Consider the following 21,720-nt stretch of genomic DNA (forward strand, 5'->3'; position numbering starts at 1 on the left):
GAGGAGGAGTGCAGTAATGAGAGAGAGCCCCGCGTTCATTCTCGCTCAGAGCATGTGTGCGTGCGTGTGTTTGTGTGTGTTTGTGAGAGAGAGAGCGCATGCGAGGGAACGTCTGTGTTGAGCAAATGTGTGCATGGTGCGTCTAGTGTGTGTTTGTGAGAGAAAGAGTAATAGAGGCAGAGAGAGGGAGAGCGGGAGGGAGAGAGGGAGAGAGAGGGAGAGCGCGGACGTGTGTTAGTGCAAGCAGGGAGGAAGGATGGCTGCTCATGTCTGAACTGCCTCAGATGCTGAAAGAGAGTCAAGGCAATATTCAGCAGAGGCAGAGAAACACAAGTCTCACTGGGGGACGCATCTTGTTCATCATTTGTGGGGAAGCAGAAAAGGTTTGGCAATGCCTGCTGAAGTGAAAGAGGTAAGTGTGTGTGGTGGAATGGCTCTATTTGCTCTGTACCCTCCCTCTTTTTTTCTTTTTTTTTGCCCATCAGTTTTTTTTCTTCCTGCAGAGAGAAAACTGTAGCAATCCACAGCTTTGCATTCTGCCTCTGTCATGATGAATGAAAGAGGCATCAGTAGCTTCACCTCCTTACCTCTTGCTGCTGGTCGGTGCGGTCTCCTTGCGTGCATGGGGACATGACGCTAAGGTCTTCATCAAGTGTGCGCATGTTTGTGAGTGTGCTCGTGTGAACATGCATGCTTTTTTTTGTTGTTGTAGGCAATATCATGAGGAGAATCATATCTGATTGCATTAAGAGGAAAGGTTGTTCCTCTTGAGGGGTGTGGGGGGTGGTGGTGTGTGTGGGGGGGGGGGGGGGGGTGTGATGCTGCACACACTCTGCTAAGTGCATTGCCATGATGTACTGTATCAGTGAGACATTAAATCTGACCATGCAGCATTTAACTATTTGAGGATCAGCCTGTGATCAGGAGTGAAATCTGGCTTCTGATGGAAATGTTGAGGAAGAATTTCCTCTTCCCATTTTTTTCACTCTGGATTGTCATTTTGAATCAGTATTTCTTTCAAACAGAGAAGCGTGGCTACATCAAGCTTAAACATGATGCATTGCATAATGGCCCTTCTGCAGGAAACTAGCCACAAATAAGAGGAGTTTATTAAAGCGTCTGCCATTTCAGTGCAATTATTCTGCACATTTGCGCTTAAGCATCACTGATTCAACAGATAGTAGAGGGCAGATGAGTTGTGACAAAGTTGTGACTAATGTCTTCTGACATCAGCAGGCTGATGTCATGTTTTATTATCCCGTGGCAGCATTACTGTTTCAATCCTCCGTTCGGATAAAGACAAGCTGTCTGTTTAAGCAAATTTATACCTCAGTTTGATCACTCCTAAACGACTTTGACCCTCACATGTAAATGCAATCAAGAATGCCCGTTGTTCTTTTTTTGAAATAGACCTGAGACCAGATTGAATCATGGCTTGTGTCTGTCATGCCCTTGAGCTGGTCACCAAAATCTGAACTTAGTCAGCATTAGATCAGCCTCTTCCTCCCAAAATAAAACCCTGAGTGCTGCTGCTGCTGGCCTCGATTCTGAGAGTTGATGGGAACAAGATTCTAATCATGTCATTCTGTCCCTGCACCACTGCACCTAACATCTATATACTATAACTCGTTTTTTCCCCCTTTAAATCTCAGTCGGATTCAGAATCATCATCTTGACCTATTTGGCTCTGCGAGCATACTTAGTGATGGTGCAGTGAGTTATTTAAATGAGCTTTGACTCACAGGGGCCTGGCCTTCCCTGGAGCTTGAATCAGACAGAGACAGCACACAGGCCACTGTCCAGCCTATTAACATCCTGCAAATCCTTAATCAAACCTTCTGTAGAGGACAGTAGTACCCCTTCTGTCTTTTGGCCAGGCCTTCATTTAATGCTGCCTAACAATATCCAATCAGCCTCCCCCAGAGGTGTTCAGGCTAGGATCATCCCCCCGCTGCCAGTTTCTCCTGGGTGACCCTTTCATCTCCACTCCCCACTGACACATTTTGCACATGGATATGAGGGGCTCTTGTGAGGTGAGGTGTTTGAAAGCGAATCAGGCTCTCTTTCGCACTCTCCACACATTCAGTTAGCTGCTCACTGCAGCCTGATTTAATGCAGTGGGTTTTAGTTCTCGCCTCTTGTTCAGTTTAATGCCGCAGCCTCAGAAAGAGGAAAGCTTGGGGAGATTTAACAGTTTATTTTGTTTTATCTCAGTATATTGTGCATGTGCCGTTGAGTGATCACGGGGAAAATTGATTTCGATTAGTTGGAGGACTTGTTGAGGATGGTTCACTGATGATGCAGTTGAATGATTTTCTTCATTATAAAAGATTTTAATTGTACTCTACTGTTTTGATTGGGCGCTTTCATTATTGCCTGTATAATTTTAACTCTTCACTCAGAGGGTCTTGAAGACCCAAGGATGTACATTAGCCATTTATTACAATGAGCAGAGCCATTAATCAAATTTCTGCAGACACATACTGAAATAAATGTGAAGTTTAAAGTCAGCTGAAAATGTGTTTACAGTCAAAAAGTTCCTCCAGTTATTTCTCAGACCAAGATGTTCAATAATTAATCCACTCTGCTTAATAAAACCAGTTTTGTTAAATTGGAGGGGAAATTTAACTTCTGCCTGAAATAAACAAGATTAAATTATGGAAATATCCACATTTTGTGCCAGAGCAGTAGCACAGCTCAGGGCTCAGAGATGCTAAACCACGTTTCACCGATTTGTTTTAAGTAATTAACTGTCTGAGACTCGTACAGTGCCATTACAGTGTCGCTCTGCTCAGAGTTTCGCTAATGGGCCATTTCAAGAAATTCTTACTTAACACATTGTGAATAAGGTAGATACAGTTTTTAACAACACAGAGGAACCAGTATTACCTGCATGATGTTTCAGCCAGTGGAGCTGATCTGATGCATACTTAATTCTGGGGAACTCAGCATTATCCCATCCACTTCAGTTTGCAAGCACCGAAGATGAGGCAGTAATAAATATACAGTGCTGTAAAAAAGCATTTTGCCCCCTTCCTCATTTTCTGATTTATTTATTTGCTGCATATTTGTCACACTTACAAGATTCAGAATATCATAGAAAAAATAGTTAAGAATACATTTAGTCTAATTAACATTAGACTAAAATAACTTTAGTAAGCGCTTGAACTGATGGCTGGTGATTCTCCTTCAGGATTTCCTGGTAGAGAGAAAAATTCATGAGTCCATCAATTATAGCATATTATCCAGATCCTGAAGCACCAACACAGCCCTAGACCATCACACATGTATATTATTTTTAATATTTTCAAATCAGTCTTGGGGATCATCAAGATGTTTTTTGGAAAATTTGGGACAAACCTTTGTGATCTTTTTGGTCAGCAGTGGTTTCTCCTTGAAACTCTTCCATGGATCCCACTTTTCCTCAGTCTCTTTCTTATTGCTGAATCATTAACTCTGAACTTAGCCGATGTGAGCGAGGCCTAGATGTTATTCTGGGTTCTTCTGTGACCTCCTGGATGAGCTGTCCTGGAGTCATTTTGGTAGGCTGGCCACTCCTAGAAAAGTTCATAACTGTTTCAAGTTTTCTCCATTTTCTTGATTACGGCTTTGATTAGGTGGTTCGGGAAGTCCCAAAGCCTTAGAAATGGCTTTGCAACGCTTTCTAGACTGATAGATGTCACGACTTTGTTTCCTAGCGGCTCTTGGGTTTCTTTAGATTGTGTTTCCCCAGGTTATCTTTGTCTAATAATAAAAATAGTCTGATGATCTGAAACATTTGAGTGTGACTAGTATGCGAAAAACTAAGAAATCAAGGGCAAATACTGAGGGCAAATACTTTTTCACAGCACTCTATCTTTGCTTAGTCTTTGAAAGCTTCCTTGTAAAATGACTGTCAAATATATATTTTTTTAATATTGAAAGATAATTTAGCTCCCTGAAGTCATAACGTTTTAAGTTTTCACAAGTGCTGAGAAAGTTGGCTGATAACTTTATCAGTTTAAATAAGGGGAGTAGTTTCTCAATTTTAACGGGAATTGAGTGTGAAAGTTCAGGAATTGCCTATTACAGCTAAAACAAATGGAAGCACACTCCAGTGCACATAAGTAAGAAAGCAATTCTGCATATATCCAGGGATTCTAGATATTTTTGATTAGATTACAAGATGGCAGAAACAAGCCAACTGATTCTGATCTGTGCACTCTAGTATGCATATAAGGCTTCCTTTTAGGGTTCCTTATTATGTCGCTACGTTTCTTTTACTTTCTCTCTCTCTCTTTTTTTTTGTGCATGATAGGCATGATCATGGACAGAACTGCCCTGAACCAGCTTGAGTCATTGTTTTCCCAGTGGACATTTTGCCCAATTAGATTACAGTTCACAAAAAAGCTCATACACAGAGAGATTGTTGTGTTTTTTTTCCTCCAGACTTATATTAGTCTAATTTAAAAAGTGAGTATATTTTTCATCAGGAATTCACAGTTTGTGTTTTGAATTACATAAATTACATGATAATTGAAAGGAGATGAGCTCTCAGCACTGACTCTGCTCACAACCCAACATTAAGTGCAGCTTCCTTATTATGTGCAATTGCTTTAATGACACAGTATGCTATCATAATGTTGTTTACTAAATTGCAATGTCCTTTTTAATGTATTGTAAGAATTATGTACATTAGAGCATGGACAGCAATATATTTCTCAATTTTAATCAGTTGGATTTAATTATGTACTATCAAATATGTATATGTAAATATATCCTATATATTCTTATGCATACGGTTATATTTTGGTCAGACGTCTACACACTGTCATCATGGGCATGAGTGTCATGATAATTTGGGGTGTTAAATGATATCTTCAAGCTGTTCCTTTTCCAGGGTGGAATGACAGCACATATCTTTAATCACTTTACAATACAAGAATAGGCTGCACAAGTGCACAAGGTTCTAAGTCTTTTAAATGGACAAGGCCAGGGCTTATTAAATTCTCATTAGTGATCATGATTTTCATGAGTGAGTTTCTCTTTGCCAGCATAAAAATGATTTGTTTGATAGCTCTCACTGGACTGACCAATAATCAGAACAATGAGAAATCCCAAGGAACTCAGTGAAGATCTAAGATGGAAAATTGGAGATTTATGCAAGTTAGGAAGGAGCCATTTCTAAAAAACTGCATATTCCAAGATCGTTAGTTCAGACAATTGTACTTAAAACATTTGGATGTGTCACCACTTTCCCAAGGTCTGGAAGAAAACCCAAAATGTCACCCTCAGATGAGAGGAAATTGGTTAGATGTTCAGGAATAGCTTCAAGGCTCAAGTGAAGTTTTATGGTCAAGAGACAATGGATGAGCTATTTGACAAGACGTATATTTGGAGGAGTACAGATGAAGCTTTCAAACCTAAAAACACGATACTAGCTGACAAGCATGGTGGTGGGAGCCTTATACTGTTGGACAGTTTTGCTCCCAGTGGTGAAGACTAGGACCATCTCCAAATTCTTCAACTTCACCTTAAACCAACAGCTAGATAGCTAAAAGCACTTTAGTTTGGTGTTCCAGCAGGAAACGATCCTCCCAAAAAACAGGTTTTGGAATAGATAGAGCAGGTTAGCATAAAGCTCTGGAATAGCCTTGTCAAAGTCTTGACCTCAACCTGTCATAAGGAGTGTGAAGGTGGAGAAAGCAGACTTCGAGGACTTAACTAAAATAAAGTGGGGCTTTTATTGGGGCCGAGGCAGGAAATTCACATGGCTAGAGTCCAGATATTGGAATAATGATGTGGAGGAAACACAACAGTATGACACGACAAGGAACTAAGGAAAACTGAGGGCTTACATACACACACAAGGTAATTAGGGAGAGAAGACACAGATGGGAAAAAGAAGACACAGGTGAACAGAATCAGGTGGTACAGCAATATAAAGATAAGACAGGGAATGCACAAACAAGACAACATTGAAAACACTGGGTCCTAGGCCCAGGGACCCAACCACAGTAAGTACTAAACACCAAGCGATTAAAGATGGAGAGCTGACAAAAAGACATAGGAAAGACATGATAATTAGAACTCAAGAACCAAAATATAACCTTCCAAAAAAACAAACAAACTATAAACTCCAGCACATAATCAAAAAACAACATTACAAGAACATAGCAGATCATAAATATGGAAATTCTTAAAAAAGGACCAAGAATTACAAACTCAAACCCTAACTTGAAACTACAAAAATGTACGGACTACACTTGAAAGCTGGACCAAACAATTTAAATGAATTCTAACACAATTCTGCCAAGAAGAGAGCGGTCAAATATCCACCTAGAACGATCCCAGAAGCTTGTCGTTAGCTGCCAAAAGCATCTGGTTGAAGTGCAACTTGTTAAGGACAATTTGAGCCAGTATGTATGATTTTAACCTTTATGGATTCCACAGAAACTTCTGCACTTAATTCTTGTTTTTTTAGCATGACATTTGTCCATGATGAGTGTATTTAAGCTTCTGACCACAACTATATATAAAGATAGAATGCGCTATAGTTAGTATAGTGACAAAGCAAAATGATGGGGCAATTGTTTAACATTTCATAAAACAGCCACTGCCTGGCTCCCCACCACCATCTGCTCAGCTGTGTTGATACACTGCTGCATGTGCTGCTGGACAAACTGTTTCACAAAACCTATTCTAAATTACTTTTTCTGAATAATGTTATGTATTTTTCCCCCATTTTTCATATTAGTCAATGCATTTCCTAGTAACGCTGACTAATTGATCGGGTCGGGTTGTACACAATACACACCATTAATGTGATCACTGACAAAGCTTTACATGGTTCTTTTTTTAAATTATTTAGGAGCAGAGCGCAGAGGGGCCTCCTCCACTGTCTTTGTCCCAGGAAGCCAAAGAAGGAGCTCTGGATAACCCATCAGCCAGTGACGAACTGGACACGCCCACTTCCATTGCCTCTGTGATGACTTCAACCAATGAAAGCTCCACAGAAACCGACACCCCACAGCAGACAGACACTGAGGTTAATGACTTTAGGGTCACACTTTGCCACCACCTGGTAACTTAATGCACCTTGTTAATGTAGATTTTGATTGATTGGCAAGTCCACAGACTTAAAAGGTGTATTAATCATTGGTCATAGAATTGAATATGGTTAGTTTAATTTGACAATAAGTTATCGTACACTGTACAATCCAAGAGTTAAAGTAAAAATCAATTTACTACACCAGACAATTAAATTTCCAGCAATTGACTCTGCTTCCAAACAGTGGCTGGGCCTCAACTTCTTTTGCTGGATTCCAATCTGAACTCATTTTCAACTAAGGGGAATTCATTATCCTTTGGCAGAAACAAAGAAGTCATTATTTACTGTAGGCTCACTAAGCCAGGGATGTGCTAAAAAGATGATGATTGATCATCACTATAAGAAATGGGATATGCCGTAGAGTTAAAAACAAAATGATTAACACACTGCAGGTAACAGAAACAATTTTGTGCAACTGTAGTACATCCAGACCAAATACCTCCCGATGTCACTGTAAACATCAATTTTCTGGGATTAAAAGGAAAGAGAGAAAAGTGGGAAGATTAACACAGATTCTGATAAGACTGGGATAACAGCCGCGTCTATCTTTGTAGGAGTCCAAGGCTGTGGAACAAGAGGGTGAAAAGGCCACGAGTGAGACCCAAGAATCTACAGAGATACAGCAGGAGAACCTGCAGACATCAGCCTCACCTGATCTCACATCACCATCAGTGGTTCGAGATGACGCTACCACTGAACAGCCTACTCCTGAAACAAGCACTCAGCCCTCTGAGGCTGTTACACCAACCACAACAACCATCAGCACTACCATGGCACCCCCACAACCCCAGCTGATAGTGCAGCCTTCTGAGCCTCAGTCAGCTAACCCAGACAGTCAGAGCGCAGTGTACGCCCTACCTGATGCCTACAGAGGTATCGGTGGTGACTTATGTGCAGGATATGGAAGCCTGTCCCGAATTAACCTCCATGGCTACTGGTCCGCCAAAAACTTCCAGTCAGGGGCTCACTACACCTTACCCTTCCTCAGAGACAGCTACGCCTCTGCAGGCCTGAGCAGCCAGCCAGAACAGGACGGCCACAGTGAACGGGGAGAAAACCCTGTGGATATGAAGACCAACCACCCACCTCTAAATTACCCAACACTGGGGGGAATCCACCAGTTTAGGCCAATCACCACCATGGAGCTTCTCAGGGAGCCCTCGAGAACCAGGTAGGTAATGATACATTAGATGACATGTTACGGATCCCACAGTGTGTTTCTATTTTTTCATTGTGGCCTACAGATGGGGACAAATACAGATCAGTCCTTATGTAGATAATTTGAGGGGAGAATTTGTAATTTGTAATATGTTCGTGTTGGTTTGTCAGTCAGTCTCTACACTATAGAGGTGAAGATTTAACAGGACATTCTTAAGTGAAGCAGTTGAGCGGGTTTGGTGTGGAGTGAGTTTATTTAGGGTAATTTATGTTTTGAGGAGGGGCTAGTCGGAGGCGAAGGAGCAGTTTGGTTTATTGAAATATCAAGGTCTCTGGTAACGAGTTCATCTTTTACAAATGGCCTCTACAAACTGAAGCTAATCTGAAAAGCCAGTTGACCTTTGACATTCATAGCAAGCATATATCCACACTACAACTGATTAGTTTTTCTAGCATGATTAAAGCAAAAGGTTATTGACACGTTTTCTAGAAAAATTCCTGACAATTTCCGAAAAAAATATTATAAATCTCTTAACCTAACATTTTAAATATGTACATCTAATCTTTTATCAATGATAATACTATATACTAAATTATTTACCTGCACAAACATCCAGATTCTGTCTTTGCTCCAGTCTCGAGTCAGCCTGGATAATAGAAAGACAGATGGACAGCAGTTAAGTAGCAGCTGGTATCAATCGGTGATGGCAGCCTGCTGCAAAGTTGATAAATAAGGAGGTTTCACCTGTTATTGGCTGCCAGAAGCTTTTCCTTCGCTCGCGCAGACAGACAGAACTGTTTACCAAAGATACAACACTTGTAAATTTACTGAAGCTCAATCTATTAGACACAGTGATTGTAATGTGAATCTGCTTAATTAAGGCTGTTGAATTTTAAAGAATACGATAGTTTTTGGGAAATGGTTCAGTTTCTTGTTGAGAATATGCAGACGAAAGATGCCACCTCACATACAGTACTATGAGTCTGAAGCTATGTGATTGTTAGCATAGCTAAGCATAAATTCTGTATGCAGGAGCAAAGAGAAAACCTGGCTTTTGTTCAAAGGTGAAAAAAAAAATGCTAAAGTTTTAAATTTGTGGCCACTACACAACCAAAATGCACAAGCAAATTTAGGCACATTGTTTATTAAGCTACAGAGGTAAGCGGCTACTGGCTAATTTTGGTACTGGTACTAGCTAAAAAACGCTTATTAATAATCTCCACTTTTAGCAAGGAAGTAAACACATGTTCCAGATGACTTGATATATGAGATGTATTGTTATCAATTCTGATCCACACATGAATGTGTGTGTGTGTATATATCTGTCTCTATAGAAGTGGCTACGACGACGCCTTCATGGCACAGCTGGAGGGGAACCTGAATCCTTTCTTCCAGGCCATGTGTCGAGCGCAGACCCTGCAGTTACCCCACAAACGAAGCAGCATGGTCAGCCTGGACAGTATCCGAAGAGACCCGCGTTGGAGAGATCCCAACCTGCATGAGGTGATCTCCATGCTCAGCCACCCAATGGACCCGGTCAAGTCCAACGCAGCAGCCTATCTGCAGCACCTGTGTTATGAGAATGACCGAATCAAGCAAGAGGTCCGCCACCTGAATGGAGTGCCAATTCTGGTGGGACTATTAGACCATCCTAAGGCAGAAGTCCACCGCAAGGCCTGCGGTGCACTGCGCAACATATCTTTCGGGAAAGACCACAATAATAAGATGGCCATCAAGAACTGTGATGGAATCCAAGCTTTAGTTAGGCTGCTGAGGAAGACCAGCAGCATGGAGGTCAAAGAGTTAGTGACAGGTATCGCTGATTTTTTTTAAAGCTACTTCTTCAACTTTATTCTTTATTCATAATTGTATTCTATCACTGCAGGCACCCTGTGGAACCTCTCATCACACGAGCCACTAAAGATGATGGTAATCAACCACGGACTTCAAACACTGACTGATGAAATCATCATCCCACACTCAGGCTGGAAGAGAGACTTAGCAGACCCCTCGAAACTGCAGAGCGCCGAGTGGACCACAGTCTTCAAGAACACCTCTGGATGTCTGAGGTAACCCGCCGGCCGTTGTGGAACATATGACAAACAGCCGGTAAAAGCTCACTTGTGATGGAGTTTGTGCAGCTTTGCAAACAAAGTTGTTTCTGCAGGAACGTCAGCTCAGATGGGGCCGAGGCTCGACAGAGACTGAGAGAGTGTGAGGGGTTGGTGGCTGCGCTCCTTCATGCCCTTCAGTCAGCTGTTGTCAACAAGGACACAGACAATAAGGTCGCTGCAGTCACTACTCTTATTTCAAGTTTAAGAGTAAATAAAAATCTAAATGTAGCTTCTAATGATGACAATTATTTCTCAAAGCTGCAGAGAAATGTAACCATGCTTAAAATTGTGACATCATAACTGGTGATGCTGGTGACTCCTAATATACAACAGTGTAGCTGCATATTTGTGACATTATCACTGACTGCATGTTTATACACCATATAGTTTTTAACCTTAATAACCCCTATAGCTACTTACACCTCTACTATACAGTCATATACATTTTTATCAACCACTGTTTACCAACCCTTTAACAAAGTAGTGAGGTACTTATAATTGTGAATCCAAACAGGTCTGTGGGAGTCACTTGATGGAATGATTAATTGCTTGTATCGCTCTTGGGATGAAAAGATGTACTGGACATGCCCAACAAACGTGCCTGACAGATGAACTTCAGTAACTCTTCAACACTACGAGTCATGCTCCAAACTTATTTAAAATGGCCTTTAGTATTGTTACAATTCATTTTACCCAGCTAACCTGTCAGTGCTTGGGCCAGTTTGGTAAACTTCACATTTACTCCACCATTTGGACACAGAACCTAAACGTCTCAGCCATGTACCCAAGAAATGTAACTAAATATTGAACTATTTTTTCCACAGCTCTCCCAATCTTTGTACAGTTTTAGCCGCATAATTTTGACTTTTAAATTCTATGCCCTTTTCCTTTTAAAACGACTTTTCATGACTTTTAGCAGTAGAATAAACATAGCTATCTATAGTGTTCATTTATAAAATATTTATCTACTACTTGACTATTACAGTTAGTAAAGTATTTTGAGTTATTTTGAACCTGCACAGCACAACAAGTACACCATGGGTATAAATACCCCTCTTTATGAAATGCCCATAAAACTTAACAAGGGGGATTTCAAGTGCTGCTCTAAACAACAGTTTGTAGAAATTCCACTCAGGGAAAACTGTTTGTGTTGCTCTCAGTTTGTTCGTTTCAGTGTCAGTGGACATAGGATGGATGGGGTATATCGGGATGTATTTCTCCGGGCCACAGATTTTTTTTCCCTCTGATCCTGCTATTGGGAGACCGGAGCATAAAATCTTTAAACCCCGGTCATATTGGCTTATTACTTGAGCTCATTGTTTATTAGTGTCTGTCTTTCTAATTAAACCCGTGTTTAGTCTCTCTTACTGCTTAAGTGGAAGTTCTGTTTTTATTATTTTTTTTAAAAATGTTCTGTCTTTTAGAGTTTAGGGATGGTTTGTGAGTATATTTATTGAAGTACTTTAACTATAAAGTACTTGAAATAGAAAATCCACTGAAAGTCAAGTTGCTTTAGTCTCAAATTTAAGTTAATATTGGAAACAGCACCAGATTCAGACGGTTATTAAACGTCATCAAAGCAATCTAGGTATGGATGAGGTTCTTCAAAGCTCTTGAGATTTTCTCAAAATTCTCCTTTTTATAAGGAGACTCTAATCTAATGTCTCTGATTTGGTATTTTAAGAATTATTTTTCTATACATCCTTTTTTAAACTGCAATCTTTCATCACTGCTCTTCACGTAGTCGGTGGAGAACTGCGTCTGCATCCTTCGGAACCTGTCCTATCACGTTCACAAAGAAATACCAGGAGCGGAGCGATTTCAGGAGCCCCACGGAAATCATCTCATGAGATCCATCGGGCATCCAAAGAAAAATGAACCGGACTGTTTTTCAGGAAAAAGACCCAAAGGTTGGTAAGATACATCATAGCATGTGTGACTCAAAACTAGGACTCTATATGCTGTATACAAGGTGAAAATGTCTAAAACATATCCGCAGTAATTTTATGAGGGATGGACAGTTTACTATCAAAATGTTTATTCTCTTCTTCCTCCCTTTTCAGTGCTTGACACACATTTTCTGTACTAATATTCAGCGGGATACATTTTGTTTGTTTACACTTTACAGCTGTAATCTCTGACCAGATCGTTCGTTTTGCCTTTTTTGCTGTTAGGCCTCAAATTTCTTTATTATCCTTTTATGCCTCTCAGAGTCTGAATATTTCATATTCCTGCAGACAGAGGAGCTGATGATAGATTTTACTTTTGGGCTGGAATGCAAGGTTCAGAAATTGGAAAACGCCTAGATATGTTTTGTTACATCAGTTATGCAATTTTTGCACCATGCCACTGATGCAACAATAAGGACAGCAAAGGCTGGACCATTATTTTTAACATTATATACCTAAATAAACATTAGACATGTTGCTGAGAATTAATAGGCTGCAGCACTCTGTGGGGAAGGAAACAACTTAATGGGGAACCATTAGGGTTTGAGTTAACAGTGATTTAAAGTTTTATGGTTCTCAGCAATGCTAAAGCTGACAAATACCCCTGTGAACAAAACATTAGCCTGATGAGTTGCTCAGTGTCTCGCTACACGGAGGAGCCATGTGTTTTCTGCTGATGTGTCCGTTTTTGCGGCATAATTACATTGTTCTGACATTGTTCTTTCTTCTTTCCCTTCAAATCACATTAATCAGAAGAGTGGTTCAATCAAGGTCAGTCTGCTTATTCCTCCAGAATCTTTCCGTAGCGGTGATGTTGTGATACCACGATCAATTTGTTGACATTATCTCTGACTAAAAAATGGTGTTTGTGTGCATGTGTGTATCTGTGATGTGCAGGTTGGAAAAATGGATTTATGGACAGAAAATACAGTACATTGGATTTGCCAAAATGTACAGAGCTAATGAAAGGTATCCAATAATACAGTAATAAGCCTCACACTGCACTTTAAATACAACAAAAGTAGAGTACCTTTGCATCAGGCTTACTGTAAATAGCTGAAAGGTAACTGTATTAAGAAGGACTTCCACTGTCTATCATTATTATCAGTCATCAGTACCTGCTTTCTGCGTTACATTATTTGCTGTGCGAGCATGATTTCGGCATGGCCTCAAAGAGAATTCATTGAAATGCAAAGCCACACATCAGCACCTGCGCCACTTGTGGAAAATTTCATTACTAAAACAAAATAGCCCATCAACTCAAAGACTGAACGTTTTATCTGGCGTTTGCTCAAAACACTGGATGACCCACATGTCTTTATGTGGTATTGTATAAGAAAAAAAAAAAAAGAGAAAAGAACAGAAATCACTATTGTACCGTATGCTTGAATACTGTATATGTGGATCTGGCTGTCATTAGAAAAGAGATCAGAGAACAGCTTATGCCTCCCACGCTGCAGTCTGTGAATGCAAATCAGAATGACAAGCATGTTATGGTTCAGGGTCAGCTTTATTATACTTGTCAGGCATCCAGCAGCCTCCGCTCCCCTGGCTTAGTACAGAAAAAAAAGTCTCTGCAGTAGGGAGTCAGCTGGAGTAGTAATTTTCTACCACACTCTTCCATTAAACAATATATATTTAGCCCCTGACCTACCAACCTGCTGACCTGAACTGACCTACATAGACAAACGTCTTGAACACAAACATATATTTGCAAACTGGTTTGGGAACTTCTTCTTCTTCTTCTTTTTGTTTTTTTAGAGTAATATTTCTCTGACTTTGTGTTCAAGGGTTGGAGCTGCTGTACCAGCCGGAGGTGGTGAGGCTTTACCTCTCTCTTCTCACCTGCAGTCACAACCACAACACCCTGGAGGCAGCTGCAGGAGCGCTGCAGAACCTCGCTGCGGGACACTGGGCTGTGAGTAGATAGAAGAGTTATCTCTTATACGCACAACTACCTGGGTTGCTGTTGAGAAGTGTTTAAACTTTAAATGAATGCAGTTTTAATGTGACACTTGCTTTGATTATACTCTCTATTGTTATAGAGAAGCTATAAAGAATATAGCTAAAGAAGAGCCTTAAAAAGGGGTGTTGAAGAGGTTGGCACTGTCGCCTCACAGCAAGACAGCTCTTGGTTCATATCCCAGCTGGAACCTTTCTGTGTGGAGTTTGCTCTCCATTGTGCATTATCCAAAGACATGCATGTTAGGTTAATTTGTGTACTGTGGATCTGGGTTAGATGAAGTACTGCGTGACTGTAATGCTTCAAACGGGACTTGCTGTCTGAAATGCTTTGAGTGGTCAGTAAGATTACAAAATCACTAAATAAATGCACGTGTATTAGGAGAAGAGAAGAAGATGCTTAAAATAAAGTTCTATCCTAAAGAAATACCGTAAGTGAATTAAACTGGAGCGATCGATTTACCCTCTATTCCAATCACTGCAGCAATCACAATCAAAAGAGACAACCTCTTCAAGTCCTTCCTTGGGGATATGTGAAGCTTTCTTTTCTTGACTGGTTGGTTTTGTTTTTTCAGGCGACATCATTACGCAGCTTACTCTCTAGTCTGACCGTGTCATCGGCATCCAAAATAGCTTTTGCCGCTGTGTGTCCCATCCCCCCCCCCCCCCCAAGTGGGTCCATAGGTCTTCTAACTAATGTGCTTTGTAACATATAGTGCACCATGAATGTCACTACCATTAAAGAAGAAGGCCGCTCCAGAAATAAAATGACTTTTTTTTTTTTACAGCTAATCATGTCAAAAGAGAGCAGATAAAAGTGCATAATTGGATTTCTTATTCATTTATGTATTTATTTTTAGATTTTACCAGTGTAGTGGTTGGCACATTCGCCTAACCATGTTGATCCCAGCTGGAGATGCAAATCCCTTCAGGAAGGGCATCCAGTGTAAAACATTTGCCAAATCATGTATGTGGAGCTACCCGCTGTGGTGACCCCCTTGTGAAGGGAGCAGCCAAAGCTGTATTCTACCTTACAGTTTCAAAATTTATACACTTAAAAATCTGGTTAAACCCATTCAGTTTATACCAAGCATATTTTCCTTATTCAGTCATTATTTGAATAAACAAACATTTATTTTTTTTATATTTCAGTTGAATTTCACTGGAAAATATTTCTTCATGTTTATGAGGGCTAAGAATTAAGACTGACCAAACAACCAAAAACCACGACGTCTTCCCTCTGCTATTTTTCATTTCTGTGTTTCCATCTGAAGTGGTCCAGCTATATCCGGGCAACAGTGAGAAAAGAGAAAGGTCTGCCTATTCTGGTCGAGCTCCTGCGCTCAGACGTGGACAAAGCTGTGCGAGCTGTGACCATTGCTCTTCGCAACCTGGCTATGGACAGAAGAAACAAAGATTTAATAGGTACAGGTTTCTAACGCCTGTATACGTTTGGCTCTATTCGCATAGCCGAGATAACATTTTCGTCTTTGTCTGTCTCTGGTTGCAGGGAACTATGCTCTGAGGGACCTCGTCGGTAATCTGCCGTGTGGGCAGCAGCATCCAGCAAAGAATCTCGAGGGGGATACGGTGGTGTCCATACTGAACACTATTCACGAGATCATCACAGATAACCCAGAGAACGCGCGGCTGCTCATTCAGGGTCATGCTGTGCAGAAGCTGGTGGCCATCAATAAGTCAAGGTTAAAAACCGAATCTTATACATCTACACATTTTTAAATATATAAGCTTAAATAATAAAAAAAGGCTGATCAAATAACATTTTTATAGATAAAACAGAAAAAAGATAGTATCATCGTAGTTTTATTGGCCGTAATATCTTCTTAGACTTCTGCCTCAGTGCATCGTCTCGCCATGTTCCAGTGCATTTAGAGTTTAATCATTGAGACGTTACTGTCTTAGAGATTTCCTCTGCTTTTTTTATACAATATCCAATATGATCCGTTGTCAGCCAATCAGCGCGGGAGACAAAGGCAGCCTCCCATGTGCTTCAGACAATATGGGCCTACAAGGACTTGAGAAACACTCTGAACAAAGCCGGCTGGAACAAGAGCCACTTTAAGGTATCTGTGTTGATTTTGTGCCAATTTAAAACTTCAAGAAAAGACTGATTTTAACACAAGCATGATCATTCAGACCTTTTTACACATGGCAATGCATGCTGCCAAATAGTTATAAGGAAGAAACAAGAAGATCTGTGTGGAAAAAAAGGAAAGAAAGAAAGGTTGAGAGTGTATTTTTGGCCTTGATTTATATGCAGAAAAGCAGTGTTTATAGTAAGCTTTAAGCCACTTAGCAGAGGATTTCAGTGTCGTGCCACTTTATAAAATTAGAACATCACAAAAAGCAAACCATCTGTCATCCAGTAATGTTACGTTTGTCGTCTTTCAAAGCCCACAACTACCGGAGTGCCAAAAAAACCCAAGAGCGGAAAGCAAGGAAGTGATGACATCACCTTGCCTCTCATGGACAAAACTCAAGGTCAGAAAATTGCAGCGTGCATTCCTTCAGTGAATTTTTATTAAATCATCATCTAAATGAGAAAAGTGTCCTCTAGCTCTGGGAATAAAAAAGCTGTCAAACACACTGAGGTTCTTCTCATGTCACGGACAAAGACATAACATTCGCAGTCCCGGACTACATTCTTCTTAAACACTGCCCCCAAACCAGTGATGTGCCGCCAAGGTTATCAGTGCACAGATTCGGCTTATTAGCCTGAACAGTCTCTCCTGGAGGCAGGACAGGCTCATGCATCACCAGTCACATTTGATTTCAGAAGGACACCCACTTTCCCACGTCAAGAGCGACCTCTAGCTTCCCCTTAAACAGGTTTACTCTCTTCTCTCTCAGGGCTGTTTTGCAAAACATAAACACCACTTAAACATCCTTTAGGGGTTGGTGAAGGGTGGAGGTTTTTGGGCAATCTTCTCAGTGAATGATTGCATTTAAATGTTTTTCTCTGAGCTTTTTGGTTTTAAATGGCACAAAGCAAATTTGTAAGGTAAAAGTTACACACCTTTTAGCTTGTATGTGCCCCCCCCCCCAAACACATACTAAATAAATGAATAACATGCATAGAAATTGACATGAATATAGTTTATCTTAATTGCTTATTAGTAAAAAAATCCTGTTGAGTGAAGATTGATGCATTTAAGATGGGATTTTTTTAGATTAAGACTGCCACACACTGACTGAAAACGTGTCTGATTAATGGTTATAGATTTTTAGGCTACTCATAAACTCTTATTATCACATCATCATGTCTGAGTGTGCAATTATCTTCACTTTAGTGGCCTCCAAAATGTCTAAGGTGAGGTTAAATTCTAGTGTTTGTGTAATAGTCTTGTCCTTGTTACTACTGGGAGAGGCTTGAGCCCCTCAGTGACCCTGGAGTGGAATAAAATGGATAGATGGTGCGCATGCGCCATTAGCGTGCTGCCTGCTGTAACCCTAATTTCCTTCGGGATTAATAAAGTATTCTGATTCTGATTCTGATTCTGATTGTAATGCTCACAGCACCATAATGATTAAACGCTACAGCTGCCACTGGAGATGCAAAACGAAGCTGATCAGTATCAGTTTCAAGAAATGATACTATTGATATAATAGGATTTTTCTCTTGCAGATGTTTATTCAAGCTTGGAGCCAAATGATAGAATTGGAGATGGAAAGGCGCCCATTGTTGTGGAAAGAGACACTCTTCAGGTAATCCGGCTTTTTAACATTTAACACTGACTTTGCTTGGACCCTTCTGGTGCTAAATAGATGTAGTATTATGCAGAACTCTTGAGTGACCTGTTAATTTCATTATATTTTGCTTCCAAAGCGCCACAGGGGTCTTGAGCAATAGTTCTCTGGGCTTTCCGAAGGGCCTTCATAGTTTTTCTTTGGACATTGGCTGCTTTCTCACTCGTTTCTAGTCCAGTCCTTGTACCTGACCATTTTCACAAGGTTTTTATTTGGCCCTTCATCAGAAATGGTCTCTATGGAAGGATAACTGTCAGGATGCTTTTCTTAAGGAAGGGAAACAATGAAGTATTTCCCAACTACAGAAAAGTAGTTGGGGAAACAGAAACAGTTGCCTGAAAGTCAGTGGAAACAGAAGTTATGGAGTCTCAACTCTGAATTGGAAATTTCGGTTTCATCTAGCAAACACACTGGCAATGCAGTAAAAACACATACGTGCACAGAAAAACAACAACAATGACACCCTGTCAGTCTTGGATTGGCCACCCCAGAGCCCCGACATCAACGTTATTGAAGTTTGATCTATCTGACAGAGAACAGAACAAAAGGCAGCTAACATCCGAAGAAGAGCTTTAAATGATACTGGGCTGTGCATCTTTACAGGATAACAGTGCACAAAGCCTAAATGTTTAAGTTCTACTCATTTTAATGCTTTCATTTAATGCTTTTCTGATGCTTAAAAAAAAAAAAGCATTATTAAAACCTTGCTCTGGATGCAGGTTTGGTTTTTCCATTTTTTGAGAACTATGGGAGTCCTGTAGTTACTAATCAGTTATTAAATAGCCCTGCTCGCATTCTCAGGGTAGCTGATGAAATGTTTAATAAAGCAAAAAAGAGAAGGATATATCATCATAGTTTGAAAAAAGACACGAAAATAAATTCAGGTTACTTGAGTCAGGTGTACACAGTCAGTTTTATTGTGATAAACTGTTTATGGAGATTACAGTAGGAACAATATATGACAACCAACCAGTTTACAGCACCTTACAGTAAAGCTTGTATTCAACAGAGCACAGTGCAGTCATTTTTCTTTTACAGTAAGAAACTTTCACAAATGCACTTTGGACATTTTAGGAAGAATCTCATCAGGATAGTTTATATAGTTGTCCTTTCTCACATGTAACACACAGCTTCGTGGACATTCATACTCCTTGAAATGCTGTTTGTGCTCAATCGGCCGTTTGCATAGAACATTCAGGAGGCTGACCACGTGACAATATAAAATATGTCTGCAGTAATTGCACATTGGCACACTCCAATATCACATTATTTTTTATTATTAGGTAGCTGACAGGTTAAAGACATGCTAATGTTTGAGATCTCAGCGCTAGACATTTGCATTCTCGTGTGCACTTTCTGTCATGTGATGCCTGGAAGCCTTCTGGGCTGTGGGCTGGGCTACTTGTGTGAACGGTGCTTTATGCAGTCAGCGCACTGAAAAAAACAAAACAAACGGTTGCAGCTGAAAACTGACAAATATATCTGCCATTTTACTGTAATTTAACAGAGTAACTGCTACAGCATGTAGGATTAGCAGATTGAAACTTGGTTACCGAATTTTGTTTTGAAGGATTTCTTTCTTGTGGCTTGTTTTTCTCATGTAAATCGGCCTAGGCGATAAGTGAAAGAAAGCACTTCATCAGAGCTGGCAGGCCTGCTGTGGGCCTCATGGATAACAAACCTCCACCACTGGACTCCTGGGTGTAAACGTAACAGCATGGCCAATCAAACCAGTCAAATCCTGCAGAGACATTTTCCACTGAGGATACCTGGACTCGTGCCACCTGAACATTCTTGTACAGAGAAACAAACAGATCCACTTAAAAATGATTTCCTTTGTTTACATAATAATAAGATGTGCCAAATGCCTACATGTATCCTTGTTTATTTGCTGATAGATTTTATGGCTTTTCGGGATGCTATAGGTGTACTGGATTCCTGAAATTTACGAGGGATTAAGTATGACATATGAAATAGCCCAAATATGCAAACTGCGATGAATCATAACTCCAAAGAATATGACATGTGCAATTTGTATTTTACTCCTTAGCTACAGTATACTTCTTGTTTCTCAAGCTATTCAATTCTAAAATAATGTGGATTTGATGTTGTTCACATCAGTAGGTTTTGGGGTTACAATAGATTCTGATCTAAGTTCATTTCCGAACTATTTTTGTTAAGTGTTTGAGACATGTAGGATTAAGGCTATCACTGACCTAACCATCAAAAATATACTTGGAATTTTGTTTTTCTCGATTAATCTGAGTAGACTGTATGGCTATTTGCCAATCTCTGTGTCTCTATTCCATTTGTTTCATGAGAGGAAAAATGGGATTGTACATGTGTAACAAAGGACTGTTAATATTCTAAATTTAGGCATTTATATTGTAATGTTTATTGTAATACTCATGTTATTAATTAAAAGTTATTTATGTGTATTAGCAAAGAGCAGTAAGCGATCCTACATTCAATACAACTCTGCTTTGCAGTGTTCCTTTTTGCATTGCGATGTTGAATGAAAATGAAAATAAATTATGTGCATAATTTCTCATTTCTGCTTTTCTTTTTATTTTCCAGACTGAAGTTTATGCCACGTTCTGTTTTATCAGTGTGCACCTGTTAGATTAAACACCTCCCACTAGTCAGACAGATTTTTTTTCCCGAATGCTTAAACAGCGATTATTGAAGCCGTCTTTCTGAAAGCATTCACACTATGACACTAATTTGTTTACCAAGCATGCCGAAACTGAATGCTCATTGTCTGCTTTGCACTCAGTTTGCAATTTTGCGACACTCTTTTCTGCAGAACTTTGAACACAGCAGCACTCCAGGCGACGCTTATAATCTGCCTCAAGATATCATTACATATGATGGGAATGACATTTGGCTTTGGTTTTCCTTGAGGAAAGCTAGGAGAATAATTTAAGCAAAAAAAGAGTGCCTATAGTTTCAAAGATAGTGTCAAAGACATCAAAGATTATTTAAACAAGCCCATTAATAGCTGTATTAGACAGGTAACAGATGAAAGTAATATATAATATAGACATTAGTCTTTAAAATATCTCATAAACCAGCCTACATACAAACAGTATTTTGAATTTTTTCACATGTGTTCCGGAGCAGGGCTAATTCACAGAGCTACTCCGCTGTGGATACAAAAATCAAATAAAACCATGCACAAACAGGATTATGATTTCATCACCCTTGTAAAAATGTTTAATCTTATTTAAGAGGGCGAATCAAAAATTGAGATACTGAGACATTTTGTGAAGATTGCAAACCATAAAATGCTCATACTTTTTATTTAATATTAATAACAATAATCGATTTTATATACAGGTGCCTTTCACCACACTCAAGGACACCTTACAAGGACTTAAAGAACAAAATCACAGCACAGATAAAATAACAGTAGGAAGACACAATAGAAATAACTGTCAATACATCAGTCAATTTGCAATCTATTACTTGCATTTAGTGGGTCACAGTCGTGTTGAGATCAGTCTCAACATCAGGCAGGAAGTGCTGAGAAAAACTCTCAAAGGCAAAAACTGAAGTCATTTCCAGTATATTTTATTTTTAATTCGTTTTGCAAGTGCAGTCAAAGTCAAATTCAACTTTTCTCTTAATTCTGCAATACGTACAGAATGTATGACGAATTGAAATGTTTCACGCAAC

At 39.8% G+C, this 21,720-nt stretch overlaps 1 protein-coding gene across 2 annotated transcripts; it reads left to right on the forward strand.

Annotated features, from left to right (window-relative positions):
• Positions 1-20,590, forward strand: arvcfa (ARVCF delta catenin family member a). 2 transcript variants are annotated; one of them, XM_040000741.1, is made up of 16 exons: positions 1-412; positions 6,851-7,027; positions 7,645-8,261; positions 9,584-10,062; positions 10,135-10,318; positions 10,417-10,534; positions 12,108-12,273; positions 13,066-13,083; positions 13,210-13,281; positions 14,103-14,230; positions 15,549-15,699; positions 15,785-15,977; positions 16,247-16,358; positions 16,689-16,776; positions 17,921-18,000; positions 19,657-20,590. In XM_040000741.1, the coding sequence occupies exons 1-16, from the start codon at positions 392-394 to the stop codon at positions 19,747-19,749; spliced, it is 2,697 nt and encodes an 898-aa protein (XP_039856675.1). In that variant the 5' UTR covers positions 1-391; the 3' UTR covers positions 19,750-20,590. The 2 variants fall into 2 exon arrangements, with proteins under 2 accessions (XP_039856675.1, XP_039856676.1); XM_040000742.1 differs by lacking the exon at positions 13,210-13,281 and having other exon boundaries at positions 3-412; positions 19,657-20,588.
• The last annotated feature ends 1,130 nt before the right edge of the window (positions 20,591-21,720 follow it).

Source organism: Simochromis diagramma, unplaced genomic scaffold (assembly GCF_900408965.1).
Source record: "Simochromis diagramma unplaced genomic scaffold, fSimDia1.1 OVJJ01000596.1, whole genome shotgun sequence".
NCBI lineage: Eukaryota > Metazoa > Chordata > Actinopteri > Cichliformes > Cichlidae > Simochromis > Simochromis diagramma.